Genomic DNA, 19,437 nt, shown 5'->3' on the forward strand with positions numbered 1-19,437 from the left:
AAACATAATGAAATCCATTCCTGGCGACATGGAAAAGCTGACATTAAAAGACTTCATGAGGCTCTGTGTGAGGAGAAAGAGCACAGGATGCAAATAAGAATATTCAGTGTAAACGCCTGGCTCAAAAACACTGCGAGAGATGTCAGTTGAAATACATTAAAAGAGTAATCTCTGGAGAGTGCATGTGCTGCATCACAGTGAGGGTCAGGAGAAGGCCAGTGAGGCACTGGTGATTCTAGTACATTCTACTCAGCGGCTTAGCCTGATGCCCTCAACTCTGACAGTGAGGCCACTGCATGGCAACTAACCCCCACACACTGTGCCCCACAAGATTCAAATCATGACATGGCTTTCATTAAGGTAAAATAATACTATTTGACTTATCCACAAATAGACAAATTTAATTCTGCCTTTACTCATCCCTCGGTTGACCTAAGGTGATAACTTTTGGCAATAGTATTACAAGGAAACCTGTCTGCTGCAGCTGACTACATTTACAGAGTGATTTTGTGGGCGTCAGACACAAATGGATTATGCTCTTTTTTTGTGTATCTTCCTCCATGGGTTACCCATTTTCTTCAGTTTCTTTGGAATACTTGATATTATTTGGCACAGCAAAGAAAATGCACATGCATTCAACTACCAGACCTTCTTTCAGCCACATCTGCTTGCATTGTTCTAGCAAATTGGGAGAACAATGCAAGCAGCTGTGGTTGAAACCTAAAGTCTGCCAGTGGAATGCATGTTCGCTTGCTGGCTTTGCTGTGCATGTGGAAGAAAGCATATTTGAAATCAAGCAGTTTAACTTACATTACATTACACATATTTAGCTGATGCTTTTGTCCAAAGCAACTTACAGTTGCTTAGACTAGGGTCCTAACAGCGGCACAGATCTTCTGGTGGCTACACTGGGGCTGGAACCACCAGCCTTCCAGGTCCCAGTCATGCACCTTAGTCACTAAGACAAGTGGCTCTCCATAAGAAATATGCAATCCATAAACCCTACCCAGTAGTAGACTTTTCTAAGCGATTAATTAAAATCCTAGTAGCCTTTGCTTCCACAAAAACATAATATGATAGCGCTCCATGCAAAAGCTTCTATACAAATATGATAAACTGCTGCCTCCCTATCCCACAGGTGATGGGGTTGAATAATTTCTTACATTTTAAATTTAACCTTCATTTATACAGGATAGGTTGACTGAGCACACATGATCATTTAATGCTACCAATTATAGCTAGCAAACAATAGTAACCTTTTGGGCTACAGAGTGAAGTTTGCTGTTGAGAGTTGGCTCCCTCGTTGGAGTTTCTGTGAGACCAGTCCACATGCGCAATTTCCCCCGCATCCAAATTTTTATCCCCTATTTTTCCTCCAACTACAGAAAAGACCAATGGAACAACTTATCTCCCAGAGGGCATTGCAAACACTACCCTTCCCTGCCTCCTCCAGGAGCCAGTCATGTGCATGGCTCTGCATATCACCAGATGATAATGAAGCAGATACTGTAAGGTTGCAGGATTGTATCCAGGAGAGGACATTACTTTTGTACTCCGGAGCCAATTTGAGATAGGGGAACAGTGGGAGATGTACCGAGGGAATAAGAAATTGGGGGTTTGAGGACTGGAAAGATTGTGATTCATTGTTATGCTTTGGTTATTGTTATATTCAGACATGCCAATAATCTTTCTTAAGTCTTTTTGAACTTGTTCAAAGAGGAAAAGTTGAAAGACAGAGAGCGAGGGAGAATAAGAGAATATTACTTAGTAGATTTGAATAGGTGGAAGGATGAAAATGAGAAGCAAGGAAAAAGGAGCCATTAAACAACAAAAAACTACCCTGCATTTTGGTTGTAGCAAAAGATCAAAGACCTGTCTGATGTCAGCACAAGATTTTCTCCCTACATCAGCATCATGGTCTGCCTCATTGATTGCTCAATTACATTTAAATTGCAGCAGGTTGTTATCCAACTTAATGAAAGGTGCAGCTACTGACAGTGCCCTCTGTATTAAAACCATGTCATTTAATTATTGCCAAGCTTAGCAGGCCTGCGTTGCTTTGCCAAAAAATGCTAAGTGTTGGCATGCATAAGCCTTTTTTATCTTTCTTATAATTTGCCAGATAACTCTACGTTTTATGTAGCAATCCAGTTTGTCATTACTTCAAACGTAAGTTAAGTAGCACATACTGTAGATCTTGGCATGAAACTGAAATATGTCATGTGTCCTTCTGCTTGACAGCCCCTTTGCATGTTGTGATTAAGCCTGCCAGAGACACTTTTAGAAATAATTATTCTCAGTGGGATCCTACACTGACATCCCTGACACATTTAGTTATAGTACAGCACAGTACACAGTACAGTACAAAACAGTGGTGAGCATTTAGAAAACCATCCAGGTCAGCTGGACCTCAGTCTCATAGTTCTAGCCTTAAATGTGTATTAAGTTACCTGACCAATCTGTTTTGAGAAAAGCATATTTTTTGTGCTTGTTTTGACAGTCCCTAATACAAGCATCTGAGTGCCTTCCAGTGCAAATAGGGGATATACAGTCTGCTACTCTATGTCATTATGACAGGGATTTGATTATGTTGCTCTGACACTCAATTTCCCCCCAAAAAAACCTGACACAGAAACCCTGTGTCACGTTTCAGGTCTGTCTCGCCATGTTTTATGTTTATTCATTTTGTCTTAGTCTTGTATTGTCTTATCATGTATTATGTTAGTCTAGGTTCGTCATGTTGTTTAGTTTATTTCTTGTTACGATTTATTTTCTCGTCATGTCTAGTTATGTTTTGTTACGATTATATTACCTTGTTATGTTGAATGGTCATCGTCTTAGTTTCGTTTTGTGTTATGTTTTGATTTATGTTTATTGTTACGTAAACTGGTTACTGTTTAAACATACACTTTTACATGTCTTTCCGCAAACCTTGCGTTCCGCCTTTTCTCTCTATCTCTTTCTGTCATTCACTCCCTAATTGTTTCCATTTGTCTATTTACTAAAACTACTAACGCTAGATCAGGATTGGGTAGAGACTAACAAACTAATCATGTGTTCATGTTACCTTACGTTTCTCATGCATGTCATTTACTAATTTACTAATGCTAGGGCAGGATAGGTTTATTACTAACGATTACTAATTACCTTGTTAAACTTGTCATCCATCGCACCTGTTTTCCATTTCCTTGCTACGCTCTAACTAATTGTCTACACCTGTCTACACCTGCATTTATATCCCAGTCGCGCTACTGTTCACTGCGAAATTGTCTGCCTCTAGTTTACTACGCAACTCTTGAGCATTATTTCTGATTGATTCACGTTAAGATCCAAGCCTGTTTCCCGACTATTGCTTATTGATTTCTGTTTTGTTGACCACCGCTTGTTTTTGACCACGTCCTCGCCTACCGTCTTTGTACTTTTGCCTCGCTGATTGTTTTATGGTTTTGACTTCCGCATCGCCCTCGACTACGACTCTGCCTGCCGTCCGCCTGTACTTCTGCCCCGCTGACAGCTCTCCTGCTACCGGACCTCCCTGCACGTCTACCGACTACGAGTTTGCCTCTTCCCTCGGCACCGTGCTTTTTGTTTGTTTAATATTTGTTTGGCTGGATCTACGTGTATGGACTTGGCTTGTTGTGACTACGCTCCTGGGATTCGTCCCAAATAAAGCCCTGACGGGACTTTATCCTATTATTGTTTCTGAGTCGCGCATTTTGGGTCCAACCCCCACGCACCCGTCTCACCCTGCAAGCAAACAGGAAAAATTTAAAGATTTAAATTAAATTGCGAGAATTACTAGGTCTCTCAGTCACAGTAAGAACAAATTTGAGTGACAAAGCTTTGGTGATTCTGACTGAATACTAAGTGGGAAAAAGTCTCTCTGATAAGGCAAGCTGACTGGGAGAAGGTGTAAAACACAGAAGGGACCATGCAGTAGAAAGAGTTGATGCAGTCCCACGAGTTTGAGGAGTATGGAGGTTTCGTGGTTGTTTTGGGCTAGAAAACTGCCATCACGGCGGAGACAGACAGTTCCGTGAAACTTCACAACATGGCCCCTCAGTAGACTGAATGAGAAGATTTCTGAGAAGTACCGTAGTAACTACCATCACTGGAGTATCCGATGGGACCTCTAGACCATGTAACAGAATTATTCCCATTGCCCACTAAATTAGTAGTCACACAGCCATAACCACATCTTCCAGTCCTTTGCAAGTATAATGGGATGGCAGGGCTGGGTCTGGCCTAGATTTGACTCGCATGCTTTTTTAATAGAAGGAAACATCTTCATTGGTTCTTGCAGAAACCTGCCTAATATTCAGCCATAAATGGGTGGAGTGTTTAGAAGAGCTTTTTTTCTTCCTTAAAAAAAGACTATTTATTTTTAAAATGTCAATGGTGGCGTAAGACAGCACCTTTATAACGGAGATTTCAACTCCACAACTAACTACAAAATGAGATGTAATATCAGCTTTTTACCATAAGTTGTATAGTATCTGCACCATTCTATGAAATGTTCAAACAGCTCAAATTCAAAACAACACTTCTTTTGATCACTGTGTAGTCACGAAACAGGATTATCATGAATTTTACTTGGCAAGATTCATGATATTATATGACATATAGACATATCATATGCTTTGGAGATCATTAGTGTATCCAAACATGGAGTTAAAAAGAAACAATGTACAGTAATAAAGAATGTGAATAAAGAATATGGCATCACAGTGGAGTAAATGACAGATAATTACAGTATGAGCAGTAGAATGAATGTTTCAGAGAGTTACATCCAGACTATAATCAATTTGTCATAACAAATGTCACCTGGCAAACATGCAAATGGATATAAAATTAGGGTAATTGGCACTGGCACATTAATGTTAATGGAAGGCCTTGGAGAACTTGAGCTGAAAGATCATAGCAGGTGAGACAGCGGTGTATAATTACCAATAATGTGGATGAGGGATGAACGTAGAAAACCCACTGGGGTTAAGGCTTGGGTTAACAGACCTGCCCTGGACCAGGGTCTCTCAGAGGGGGGTTTCAGCTTGTGTAAAGGTCTGCTTGCTATGGGACATAAACTCCCTGAGCACTTTATTAGGAACACCTGAACACCTACTTATTCATGCGATTATCTAATCAGCCAATTTTGTGGCAGCAGTGTAATGCATACAATCATGTAGATATGGGTCAGCAGCTTCAGTTAATGTTCACATCAGCCTTCGGGACAGGGAAAAAATGCGATCTAAGTGACTTTGACCATGGAATGATTGTTGGTGTCAGAGTTTGAGTATCTCAAAAACTCCCAGTGGTATGCAGAAGAGCCTCTCTGAACATCCAAAGCGTCAAACCTCGAAGTGGATAGGATACAGCAGCAGAGGACTTAATAAGTTATAAAAAAGTCTGATATAGTGTATGAATTCATCAAAAAATATTGTTGTGAATTTCAAATATAGACCCCCCCCAACAAAACAAGGCAGTGCATTGATTTCAACAAGCACCACCACAAAAAAAAATGTTCACTATTTCCCTGATGATAAATTACTTTATACAGCTGGAGCTAATAGCATTTTCCCCTCTCTTATACCATGTGCTATGTTCTCTCCACTATGCATCCAGTCAGGAGAGAGAGAGAGAGAGAGAGAGAGAGAGAGAGAGAGAGATAAAGAAATAGAGGGAGGGAGAGAAAGACAGAGAGAAATGGAATGATACAGGGTGTGAGAGTTTAGTGGGTGCTGATTCTTCCTTGTAATGCATCATAAATAAAACACAATCAGCCCTTGTTTGGATAGACAATACCTAAAACTGTATTCAAGCTAGATTTAGTCATGTAATAAGCAAAATAAGTAATTAAATAAGTGTTTTTTCCATTATAAAGTAAATAAGTGAAATGTTGAAGAAACAAATGAATAAATAAAACACAATGAGCCGTTCTTTATTGTGAATTAGAACGCCTCAGTGTATAACAATGCAACAGCACATTTGACATGAAAACTATGAATAACTGGTACAAATGGATTTAATTAAACAATGATCATTTTAAGGATTAAGATAAGACACGGGTACTTTTAGTTAACCTCAAATCAAAGAGAGGCTCTACAGACAAAACTGGAAGTGAGAAATCATGTTTGATTCGGACCCAAGTTGCAACCCACAACCTCCGACAAAATAGTACCGACCAGTTCCTCATCCGACACAGCACCATGGATAGCTTTGCTTTCACTGTAGCTGCCCCTTCAGCCACCTCAGACAAGCCAAACCCCACTTTTTATGATGAGCTTTTAGGCCACCATATCCCCCTCCCACAAATGCTACCTGTCTTAACTTCTCTACTAGCAGCCTTTTACATAGCTTCTTATCCCCCTAGCCAAAATGTCCATTGCTCTGAAATCCCCAAGGAAAAACTCTCTGCAAATCAAATGCATTATTAAGACTGCTTTCTTTCATTGAAGAGATATAGCCAATGACCCTTTTAAAGACAGCAAAACTGAGAGAGGCTTAAAAGTGCTTTTATATAAAGCCTGGTGGACTACTGGAATGCCCTTTTTATTGGTCAGCCTAAAATAACATTAAAAACTACAAATTATTCAGAACGCTGCAGCTCGACTATTAACCAGAACCACGGCAATGAAATGCAACATCTGCATTACATTATCTGCCCATACCTTTTCCAACTGATTCGAAGGCCCTTTCACTTGTTTATGATGCTCTAAATGGTTGAGCACTATCTTACATTTCTGATTATTCTTTCAAGTTCCAACTCAAGCCTTTAGATCATTCAGTTGTTTGTTCAGCGGAAAAAGGTTATGTACAAAAAGATTGAAGAAGCTATTTTCTGTTTTATCAGAAAACTGTGAAACACTGACAGTCAATATTAGAGAAAGGCTCAAATGGTATTAAAAAAACACCTTTTCACTCAGGCTTATAGCCAAAAGGTCTATGCAGTTTCTTATTTTTAATCCTGTTTAGTTTTGCTTTTATTTCCAATTCACCTTTATTGACTAGATTGGCTTGCATTTTTTTAAATTTAATCTATTGCTTCTTATTGCACTTAATTATATTGTCTATACATTTAAATTATTCCAGAATAAATAAATAATTAAGAATTTACATTTATAATATTTATACATTTGTATATATATTTATTAAAAGTATTCCGTTGTTCTGTAATACTACATATATATTGTATAGAACTTTGACTCGGATTTCTATGTGTGAAAGGTGCCTTATAAATAGTTACTCTTAGAGCCTCCCCTTCTAAGAGCTGTATCATAAGTGATATTTTTTAAATAAAGTGACTAAAAGGTCTGACTTGTTTAGTATTTTTATGCAATTATAATTTACACTATGGTCGACTCCAGAACTTGCCATGGTGTTTACACAAAAAGGACCAGGCGGCAGAGTTTGCAGTTTCTGAGAGTATTTCATAGGTTCCAATACACAAAAAGTAATTGAATCCAAAACAATTACGTATTTGACCCAGGGCTAGTTTATGAGCCACTACATTTCTGAGAATACACCAAGCTAGTCCAACAGAGTAGCTGTACATTTTACCACCTCCAGCCATGGTCCACTCATAACATTCGGCCAATTAATGGGCTGGAATCAATTCCCCCTTCTCGGTCTCTCTGTCCAATAGAATTGAGACTTTTATGATTTCCCTCTTGGCCACAGTGATGTCAGAGCTGTCAAAGAAAACTGCTGACTCTGCATCTCTGTCTGTGAAAATAGTTTTATTGGCCAGAAAGATGGCATGTTCCAATTTTATATTTTGAATTATTCAAGAATTTCAGCACAGTGTCAAAATATGTAATGTTGTGAGCGTGAAGAGAGAAAACAAATAACACAAGCAAGGTAGATATTTACAGAAATAAACTTTTGTTAGACACAATAGGAGAAATTGGGCATCAAGCAATTGCTGACTATGGTGCTCGTGGTCCTGGTTATTTTATATCTGACCATCCATCCTGACTTTAGGTTTCCTTGACAAAAGGGTCACAACATTTGTATTTTCCTGGCCCATTACTACGACCATTTCCGATGAAACATACAAAGGACCCTTATCACCCTTTTAAGAAGGATATGTTAAAATCACCTAAGGCTGAAATTGTGAATATTGATCCCCTTATACACCTCCTTCAACATACCTGCCAAAAAACCAAACCCCCTTCCTCTCTCTTTCCACATCTCATATCCAGGGTACTGGTCAATATCCACATAGTAAAGTTGCTCTGCCCAGTAGGCTCCTACCATGATTTACTGCCTTTGTCATGGTGCAGAGGGCCTCACTGGGCACAAAACTGAATCATTGTGTGTGTGTTGAGGTATTTTTACAGTAAGTATTTGTGTGTAAGCGTGTGTAAGCGTACTTGCATGTGTTTTTTCTGTTTCTATATACAGTAAGCTTGTGTGTGTGCACATGTATCTATATGCGTGTGTAGGATTGTAATTATTTGTGCATGTCTGTAAGGCTGTGATAGCATGTGTGTACAATTGCATGTGCATGTGTAGAATAGTAACAGCGTATGCATGTACAGACTGTGTATGTGTATGTCTATAGGGGTATGATTTTATGAGCTTGTGTATATAAACTGTATGAGACTGATTGCATGTGCACGTATAAATAAATCAAATAAATACCTAATAAAGTGCTCACTGAGTGTATGTGTGCATGAGGGTGTGTATGCGCATGTGTGCATGAGCATGGGTGTAAGACTGATTGTGTGTGCATGTGTGTAGATTTGCAACTGTGTGTATGTGTGTGTGTGTGTGTGTGTCCTGTGTGTGTGTGTACTATGTGTGTGTGTGTTTTAGAGGGTAGGGAGATGGGTTCAAAGAGAGCACTGCAGCATCTTCGTTGCGACTAAAGCTTTCAAATTCAAATTCAAACCCATGCTGCCTGAATTCCCATTGCGCCAATTTACATCACAAAGAGAAAACACATTTACCTAGACTCAAGCCACTCATTTTATGGCATCTTGTGGCATCAGGTGCACCTAATTCACTAAAAAAGTATGTTTAACTACCCCAGTTCTAAAAAACAAGCTGTATTCCAGCACGATTTTTTATATAAAGACATAAACAAATTTTAAAGGGCACCTTCACTCTAAAATGAGCCCTTGATGCTAATTTTTCTGTCCTCAGAAATGTCAAAATTTACAACATAATAGTCTTCTACATATTCGTCACCCATCCAAGGAAATATCTACCTGAGTGATGCATTTTGTGTCACTGTCTCTGCCACGCCCTCTCTCAAGAGGCAGTATTTCAAAAAGAAATGCAAATTTCATCAGTGTGCAGAATGGATGGGGAGTTCAAATGCTTTTCTTCAACCACAGTCCCTGGCCCCCATTCACAGTAATACTGAAGCAAAAACATACTATACTATACTATGTATATTATACTATACATACATACTATAATAACCTAGCCAGTTTGTGTACTACCTCTTTTTCACAGTGAAACATGGCATGCGCATTTGACGACTTTCAAGAAGAGTATGTAATGTATGTATGAATCTGATGATGAATTTAGTCCCTATCGCTCCAAGCCCAAATACACTGATGCAGTGCAAAGAACAGTGAAAGGTTATGAGTTGTACTGATGTTGCAGTTAATATATAAATGACATATAAATGAAACAGATATGTGGACACTTCAAGCGCTTGGAACTGTACTTCCCAGTATGGTTTTCAGCGCACCTGCCCCTGGTGATAGTTTCACACTTTAAATGTTAAAGTCCAGTAAATATATGCATCATTTGCAGCATGATGTCCAAGAACAGAGCCGGCCGGCTTCTCGTGTATGTCAAGCAGCCTCTTTGAAAATAGCGCTTACCGGCAACAGAATATTATGTGTGTGTGTGAGAGAGTGTATGTGTATCCATGTGTGAGAGAGTGTGTATGTGTGTGTGTGAGTGTGTGTATGTGTGTGTAGGTGTGTGTGTGGGCGTGTGTGTATGTGTGTGTGAGAGTGTGTGTGTGTGTGTGTGTGTGTGTGTGTGTGAGAGTGTGTGTATGTGTGTGTGAGAGTGTGTGTATGTGTGTGTGAGAGTGAGTGTATGTGTGTGTATATGCATGTGTGTATGTATGTGTATCCATGTGTGTGTATGTGTGTGTGTCCATGTGTGTAGGTGTGTGTGTGTGGACGTGTGTGTAGGTGTGTGTGTGTGTGTCCATGTGTGTAGGTGTGTGTGTGTGGGCGTGTGTGTAGGTGTGTGTGTGTGGGCATGTGTGTAGGTGTGTGTGTGTAGGCGTGTGTGTAGGTGTGTGTGTGTGGGCGTGTGTGTAGGTGTGTGTGTGTGGACGTGTGTGTAGGTGTGTGTGTGTGTGTGTCCATGTGTGTAGGTGTGTGTGTGTGGGTGTGTGTGTATGTGTGTGTGTGTGGGCGTGTGTGTATGTGTGTTTCTATCTGCATTTGCTGTGCCTGCAGCGTGGAGCGGCACCTGTTAGAGGGGGAATGCTTGGCGGCTCCCCCAGGACCAGTCGGATCCTCTTGGCGTGAGTCTTGCCCTGGTAGTGTGACTGAGCCACAATGGCGGAGGTGAAGAACATGTTGCACAGGGTACAGCACTTGTTCCGGTCCACTTCGGTCTCATCGCTGTCCTGGAGAGAGGTGGGGACAGTGTTTGGCGGAAGGGGGGGGGGGGGGGGGGGGGGGGGGGTGAAATGGCACACAGGTCAAACAGTAGAAAGGATTCGATAAAATGCGGCCACAGCAGGGCTAGTTCTGTAAAAACCATTAAATGGGTGAAAAATAGAAAAGAAAAAAGAAGACTTTTCCTGGCACAAAAAACAAGAAAGATTTGAAAACTATATTTGCAGAGCGAAAGCCCAGGGATTGAAATAATTCAAGTGAGCAAGAGAATTAATGAAAAATATTTTCTTCTGTTCATGTGGCAACTTGCAGCATTAGTCAAAACCAAAAATTGGTTCCTTTTAACAAAGAGTATCAGCTGACAATGAATACACCCACATCAGCTCAACAGTCTTCCAGTTAATGAGGAAAAAAGTCAAACTCTACTTAACTACATTTCCAGTATGGGTTCTAGTTTTAAAAATATACCATTGCACAATGGAAAAGGAAATTGAATGAAAACTCAATAATGGCAACATTCAGTGAGCACATTATTGGATATTTATTAGATTTATTTTTTAGACTTATTTGTCTTCTGCTGCTGTAGCCTATCCAATTACAGGTTTGAAGCATTATGTGCTCAGAGATGCGCACAATGGTTTTTCACACCATTCTCTGCTAACTGTAGAAACTGTTGTGTGTGAAAATCCCAGGAGAACAGTACTTTCTGAGATACTCAAACCACCCTGTCTGGCACCAAAAATCATTCCATGGTCAAAGTCACTTAGATCACATTCTTAGATCATATTCTGACAGTTTTTCATTTCATTGTACATTTTTATTAATGAGAATTGTATTAAAATGTTTTTATAGGAATGCATACTGTGAATATGAAGTGAATTGTATTCACAGCCCACCAGGAGGCAGTATACAACCTCCATGAACTCCATACACAAGCTGAGCACCCCACCACCTGTTATTACATATTACTACGCATTAGTAGAAAGTCTAATTCTTCATTCCTTCAGTGCATCTACTGATATCTCAATGTTAAGCAGTAAACAAAATGTCCTCCATCAAAGTGGTGCAAACGCACACACACATATGCACACACACAAGAAGGAAAGACAAATCATATTATTGGTCCATTTTATACTAGATCTGGCCTTTGCAAGGCATTTGGGCTCATTGTGAGCCCTGAAGCAGAGGAACTGGTCCATTCTGAGCGAGCAGTGCCAGCAAGTTCTGTTTCCTGTTTCCAACTTGTTCCTGGCCATTATTCATCCAGCAGGGCGCTGCCAATAACTGGCTTCAATTCTGAATCAAACCGCAATGTTTGGATACAAATATCTTGCTGCCTTTAGGGAAAGTACTGTAACTGGCACACACAATGTATAAACAAACATAAACAGGAGGAATGTGTGATGTAAAAACAGTAAAAAAAGAAAAAGAATAAAGCTAAGGTAAGGAAGACTAGCTTTTGCCTGGTATTGGGAAAGATGTGCCGTTTTCTCAGAAGGAGAATAGCCAGAAGTAAAAATAAATGATAAAAACAGCCCACAAACCATGGCATCGTCCTACTGCACCAGAAGAAGCCATCAGACAAAACCTGACTCCCTCCACTGTGAAGCGGACTCAGTATCCCTGGGGCAGACAACACATGCTTTACTCCATTTGAATGCATCAAGAGAAACTCTCAAAGATTACAAGTAAATGTATACAGTGGGCTCAAGAATTATTGGCACCCTTAATAAATGTGCACAAAAAATGCTGCAAACTAAAAAATTAATACAGTTATTGACATAAGCTGTGTTTCCCAACATGTGTAGTGTGCTTTATTAATGATTCAATGGAATCAACCAAAGTTGAAAACCAAATTTTTTAAATAAACTATATTTGTCTCTCTGTTAAAAATACATCTTACTGTGCAATACAATACATTTACTGTGGTGTGATCAGTTCTGTTTGCTTTAACTCATTTGCATTTCTCGCAATTTCTCCTCAGTCTGAGCAAGTCTAAAACTTTCTCTCCTGTTCAGACCTGCCAGGTCATGCTAGGTCCTGGCATGAAGCGAATCACACTGGGATTCATCTGGCAACCCAGGCCCCAAGTACACCGCTGGCCTACTTCCCCAGGCCAGTGGAGGGCCGACCACGTGGAACCGCTGCGGAGTAGGAGCTGTCAGCGCTGAGTAAAATTCAAAGGCTGGCTATAAACTGTACATGTAGCAGGGTCAGTTTGGCTAGTTCTCTAGTAAAAGCACGGTGAAGTGCAACAAAGGACACAGGAGATTGTGTGTATACTGTACAAGAGTTACTTTGATTAGAGATATGTCAACAGGATATACAATGGATGATGGCATAACGCCATTCAGTAGCACTAACATGCTATTTTATGGGCTTGGACTTTGTGGCTCAGCTCCTATCTCAGATAAAATGAGATGTTTTGGTCTTCTGATGTAATGATTCGGTGCCAAAAGTAGAACATGTCAAAGCTCTCTCTTTCACTGCCGCGCCTCCATTTCCCAACAGCCCTGCAGAGTACAAACTGAAAATACTACTTGAAGAACAGCACTGTCCTTAATAAATCATGAAAGGACTACAGTATCTGGGATATTTTACAGGAAGCTCTGTCTGGGAATTATGTTTCTGCTACAGAAAATATATCCCACGCATGTTTGGATGCCAGATTGAGTGTTGTGTGCAAAATGGTACATCCCACTACAACCAGGGGACTGGGATGTTCTGAGAGATAGGATCCCCCCCAATCCCCACATGGTACAGTTTGTCTAACCAGAGCCTGAGGGATCTGTTAATGTTATTACTGCTTTATACTGTATACACATTCAGTTTACAATTACAATTTGAATATGCCGAGGAAAAAAATCAATGTAACACAAAAGTCTGCAATCTACAGTAGCAATCAGCAACCGAATAAAGTGCTGGTTCACTGAAATAACAGCGAGTAAACAGCACTTAATGCATGGCCGATGCTTAATAATGATGAATACAACGACCTACAGTGTAATTTATCTTATTTAGTTTCAGCCTATCAGAAGTGCTAGACGCCTCATTAGGCTGTGAGTCATGGCATGAGGTAGGCTCGGTCACTGGGGCTCGTCTAATGCCAGAATGGAGGGGTGTACCTGCCACCTCCCTCATTGAGACTTATCCCAGGCTGACCCCTTTCAATGCCTTAAAAAGGAACAAGGGGAAGAGACAGGTCCTTGTTCTGTTGGGTCCTTAGATAAATGGTAAATGGCAGGCATTTATATAGCGCCTTTATCCAAAGCGCTGTACAATTGATGCTTCTCCATTCACCCATTCATACACACACTCACACACTCACACACTGACGGCGATTGGCTGCCATGCAAGGCCCCGACCAGCTCGTCAGGAGCATTTAGGGGTTAGGTGTCTTGCTCAGTGACACTTCGACACAGCCCGGGCGGGGGATCGAACCGGCAACCCTCCGACTGCCAGACGACTGCTCTTACTGTCTGAGCCATGTAGATGAAGGGGCCAAGGTTTAAGGTATAATGGGGGTTGGAGGAGGTTTGGCAGTATGCAGGCTCCTATTACCGGGGTAGGATGGTCTTTTCCTGGGCCCCAGGAAGCTGTCGTGTGCCCTGGCTCACGGGTATTCCTTACCCTCTTTTTTCAGACTGCTCTTTTTAGACTGTAATCCTGAGTGGAACTGTGATGAGACCATTTATAATGGAGGATAGGGGAGCGGGGGGGGGGGGGCATGTCCCTCTCATGTTATGTAACTGTCTGCTTCCAGCAGCTGCTGACCCAAATCCTCCAGGCTGGGCAGTGAAAAGACCAAGATAAGAGTTCTGTTTGGGGCAGGCCTGTACACCAGGCACACAGGGCAGTGGTATGCAACAAACCTCTCATTCCCTTTCAGCCAACTGCTGCATGTGTTTGTGTGTGTGTGTGTGTGTGTGTGTGTGTGTGTGTCTTGTGTACAGAACAGTGCCACCAAATGGTAATAGTGTTCATATTAAACTGTAACCTCAAAATAAATTTTGTTTTTAATAAAGTAACAATAACTAGGAAGATCTGGATTCAGTTTGAGCGCGTTCCACAGATTCCACACTCACACCTACACACACAGACACATGCAGACACACACATGCAGACACACACACACAAACAGACTTGTGGTTTGTCAAAATATGTCAGAATTCCCTTAGGGTTTTCACCGTGATTGCTGGAACTGTTTTCTATAACAAAGTGTAATTCTATGACAACGGATGGGTGACAGGAAGAGCAAAGTTTCTGATCCTGCTCTGTACATCACAGGAAGGCTTGAGCGACAGGGGTGGGAGGGGTGCAAACATCAGGTAATTCCCACGGGAAAGAGAAGGGAAGTGCATATCATTTAGAAAGACACACATTATGCAAATATTCAGGTGATGCCAGATAAATTAAGTTACTTTTTAGTTACTAATTATGCTCCCCATCGTATCTTTCCCTGAAGGTAAGCTTGTTTTGAAAATGCGGGGTTACAGTTGGAAATACTTTCTCATTACCAACACCTTTCATCGAGGTGAGGATGAGCTTCATTACCTTGTTTAGTCATTTTATCTCAATTCACATATTCGTTTTCTTTCTAGCACATGGCGGTCTCCCCTTTTCTCTCTCTGTCCGTCACATGCATGCGCTTTGGTTCATTTACATGCACACCTAACAAATGACTTAGAGTGAGTTTGGTACTATAGCTCTGAAACAGTTTGAAGAAACTGCGAGACTATATATATACTGTATGCCCTCAGGCAAGCAGGAGATAACCTAACATGTAACCTTTCTTTTTTTGGAGACTGGTGGAAATGTGTGGCAAACCACACCATGACTGTTCCTGGGTATCTGAAGGAACTTGGGAGCCTGAAAACAACAGGTCAGATTGACTAAATTTAGCAGCTAAAAAATAGAGGGATTGTGCACTGTATACACCAGCTAAATGTATGGAGTTTAGCATTCAAAAAATGTTCTATGTAGAAACTCTTTTTAGAATTGCTCAAGGTAAGGAACAGTGGATTTAATGAATTTAGCTATAAAATTACCACATTTACCACATACTGTACACTACCCTTCATTTTGTGCAAGGATATGGCTATAAAGAAGAGGACCGAATCTAATCCTTGCTACAAGCCATTCGGTTTCAAACTCCCAGTCACGCAGGTTGAAGGAGGAACCAATGCTTAAAAAAGATTTTAAAAACTTATTTGCCTTTAACCTACTTTCTTTCAGAGGCCCACTGCCTTAATGCCTCAGCGGTAGCATTAAGTACTACAGTCCACCAAAAACTGAAGTTCATTATTAAAAGAATATCCGGGCGGCACTTAGTGAAAGTCTTAATTTGCTCTTGTATGTTACTGGGTGATTGAATCGAGAGAGAATCGAGAGAGAGAGAGAGAGAGAGAGAGAGAGAGAGAGAGAGAGAGAGAGAGCTATCTACTCACCACACCTACATGTTAAAATAATACATAGCCTACCCCACCCACCCCCACCCTCCTAAACAACACATACCTACCAGCCACCACACAACCCACCATTTAAAAGCACCCCACACAAGATTGAGAGAGAAAAAAATAAAGATAGAGAGACAGGTAGAGAGACAGAGAGGGAGCACATGCAGAGGAAGAAGGATGGAGACAGGAAATGTAATCTCCGGAAGAGAGGAGTGCTTTCTGATGGGATGTAGAGCCCCACTGTATCTCCAAGAGAGGGTGACTGGAGGAGAGGACTCAGTCTGCCTGATTTACACCCCCCTGTGTTCCATATAAATGCAGAAAATTCCTCTACTAAGGAGCTCCTAATGAGCAGCCAAGCCAGACCAAGGCAACAGTTACCTATTATCGGCAGCTGAATTTTTCATGGGGTAATTAATCCCTTCTGTGGAGATTCCATCAGTAATTATATGAGCCAGGGCGCTTAGCAGCAGGCAGAGAGGTGGGGGGATTGGTTGGCGCGAGGTAGGCGGGGAAGGCTGTTGAAAATTACCCTTGAGGTGAAAAAACACTGAGATCATCATCATGTGAGCACGAGTCTTTCCCCTTTTTTCTCTCTTATCTCTAAAACACACTGAATGTGAGAAATGGAAGGAAAAAGAAAGTATTAAAACGTATTTTTGTCATTTTTTCCCCTTTTGTTCTCTCTCCTTTATAATACAAACAGCCGGCATTAATTAGGTCTTAATTCAGAGTTCACAAGAGTCGGTGAGCAGAGAGGCAGAAGGCCAACTCCATTCAGGAAGGATGAGCCTCTTTGAGGAACAGACCATGTAACAAATTAGTCAGAGAATGCGCAATCTCGCCCCTCACTGTCTCACTCTGAATATCTCATTCCCCTCACTGAATATCTTATCTGTTTTCAAACAGTGATCTAAACACTGCAGAGAATCTGCATCATTTTCACTTTCTCTGCATCAGAGTCCAGGAACCAGACCTGCTTCCAGAGCTCGGATCTTAAAACTCAGAACCCCCCCCAAGTCCAGACCTCAGACCAAAAGGTCGAGAGCAGTGGTCCTCACCCTGGAGAGCCGCAGGGTACACTGGCTTTTATTTAATCAATTAAAGCAGTTAATTACAGGTAACTCACCTCACTTGGTTTCTTGGGTCGGAATTGGTTGCTGATATTAAGGCGAAAACAAAAACCATCACACCCTGCGGCTCTCCAGGACCAGGAATGAAGATCTCTGGTATAGAGCCTCGAGCCTATTTCATCACCTCCGCTAAATCTCCGGCAACTTCTGTGCTCTCCAGCTGAAGCCTGAAAAAGGTAAAGGGCAGAAGACATGGACCCTGAAAAGGGGAACCTACCGGGTTGTCAGGCCTCAGTCTCTTGGAGGGCGGGCCCCCATCCTCGGGGTGTAGCATGTAGAACAGACGCACTTTATTGGCATGCTTCTTGCTCTGTGGTGAGGTGAGGGGAGGGGAGGAGAGAAAAGAAGAGAGGAAAGGAAAAAAGAGAGAATGGGAAGAATAGAGGGGAAATGAAAAAGAAAGCAGGGATGAGAAGGAGTTTAGAAGTTTTGGTTTCACCATGTAGAAATTACAGCAGTGCTTATACATAGTCCCCCCATTTCAGGGAACCATAATGGTTGGGACACAGCAATGTTATGTAAATGAAAGTAGTCTGTAGTAAATGTTTAGTATTCTGTTGGCTATCCAACAGAAAAAGGGAACAAAACTCCCCAGCGATACGCCAACCAAAAATCAGAGAAGTCAGAGAAAACAAAACGAGAATTTTCCGGCAGTCTCGAACAGGCTAACCTGTAAGTGCCAAACTCTGCCACTCGCCCCTCAAAACAGAGGCGGAACCAAGAAACAAAACAAGGGAAGGTTCTAAAGAGCTAACCAACCCAAAGGAAAACAAGAATTGAACCCTAAACTTATCTATTTCTAATTTCTAACTGAATAAAATTCAACCAGCTGATGGCAATCGGCCATGATTACACCTGCATTCCACATGTGGGAGACAATTTCCCCTGCTGAGCAAAGCAACTAACTAGTGGCTAACTAGTGGTTTGCATCTTGCCCTGTAGCCTTTGTATTTCTGTTCATTAAGTCTTCTGCAGATAGTGGTCATTGACAAATCCACATCTGACTCCTGAAGAGTGTTTCTGATCTGTCGGACAGGTGTTTTGGTATTTTTCTTCATTACGGAGATAATTCTTCCGTCTTTTGTGAATAAGTTCACGAGTACTCTCTTCCTTCTTAATTGTGTTCCAAACAGTTGATTTTGGTAAGCCTTAGGTTTGGCCTATGGCTCTGACTGTTTTATTTTTATTTCTCAGTCTCATAATGGCTTCTTTGACTTTAATTGACAAAACTTTGGTCCTCATGTTGATAATAATTCCAAAGGTGATCAACAGACTTTCAGGCTTCACACATATGATAGTGGGTTCCATAAAGAACTGAAAGACTAGAACGAGTCCTCATTCAGAAGAAAATTGTCAGGAGTCTCTATTCACAGCTGTAGAAATGTAAAAACCTGAATGTAAAGCTCACAGCCTTCCTGGCCTCTTAAATGCTATAGGGTTTCACTGAATGCTCAATGCTGAGTAACATTCATTCAATTTGCCATTGTGCAAATTATGTGCAAGGTGAAGGTCATTCTGTACCATTCATTCAAGAGGACTTGCCCTTAACAAGCTGACCTTAAGTTTCAGCGGTGAGTCAGCAGTGTTGGCTTTAATAACGTAACGCCTTTCAAAATGTAACAGTGTTTCTCTGAATGATGGAACACCTCACTCACAGCTATGCGTGCCTGTCTTTGTCACACCCACAGCTGTCTCTGAGCCATTGGGCTGAGGGGACAATCTCTGGGAATTCATAGAAAGGATGCCAAAGAACGCTCTTTTAATACGTGGTGAAATGTCATCTTCAATAATTCAGGTCCAAGTCCTCTTTTGGGAAAAAAGCAGCCTTAATCTCTTGTGTTTTTCTTTTTTAAAGCAGCCAGCAGGCCAAGTGGCAGCATTGACGTGGGAAGTGTGTGAGTGCTGTAAAAGTTTCACCAGAAAAACAAGAGTGTGAATATTCAGCTGAATGAAGTGTGTTTCAAAGAACTGTGGCACATTTTCGCACACTACTAAGAGAACCATGTCAGCCAGCCATTAGCAACAAGATGTGAAATGATGTGGAAATGAACAGGAATGGGCCTCATTACACCTGTGCTCACAGTCAGACTCGTTGGAAGAATACAAATTTTACCAGCACATTTTTGTGGCGAAAGGTATGTGAAACAATGTTTTGGCGTTCAAGTGAAAACGTATTCTCTCTCTCTCTCTCTCTCTCTCTCTCTCTCACTCTCTCTCTCTTTTATTCTCGCTCTATTTTGTTGAAAAGTGAGC

General features: G+C 41.2%; 1 protein-coding gene across 2 annotated transcripts in view; it reads right to left on the minus strand.

Moving 5' to 3' along the window:
• Positions 1–19,437, minus strand: part of LOC133122047 (zinc finger matrin-type protein 4-like) — a 74,051-nt gene that overhangs the window by 35,840 nt on the left and 18,774 nt on the right. For both annotated transcript variants that reach the window (XM_061231716.1, XM_061231717.1), the window contains exons 3-4: positions 17,402–17,494; positions 10,444–10,603 (exon numbers count right to left, since the gene is read on the minus strand). In XM_061231716.1, the coding sequence (XP_061087700.1) occupies positions 10,444–10,603; positions 17,402–17,494 (253 nt within the window). The remainder of the gene's footprint in view (positions 1–10,443; positions 10,604–17,401; positions 17,495–19,437) is intronic.

Source organism: Conger conger, chromosome 2, assembly GCF_963514075.1.
Source record: "Conger conger chromosome 2, fConCon1.1, whole genome shotgun sequence".
In the NCBI taxonomy this organism is placed as follows: Eukaryota; Metazoa; Chordata; class Actinopteri; order Anguilliformes; family Congridae; genus Conger; species Conger conger.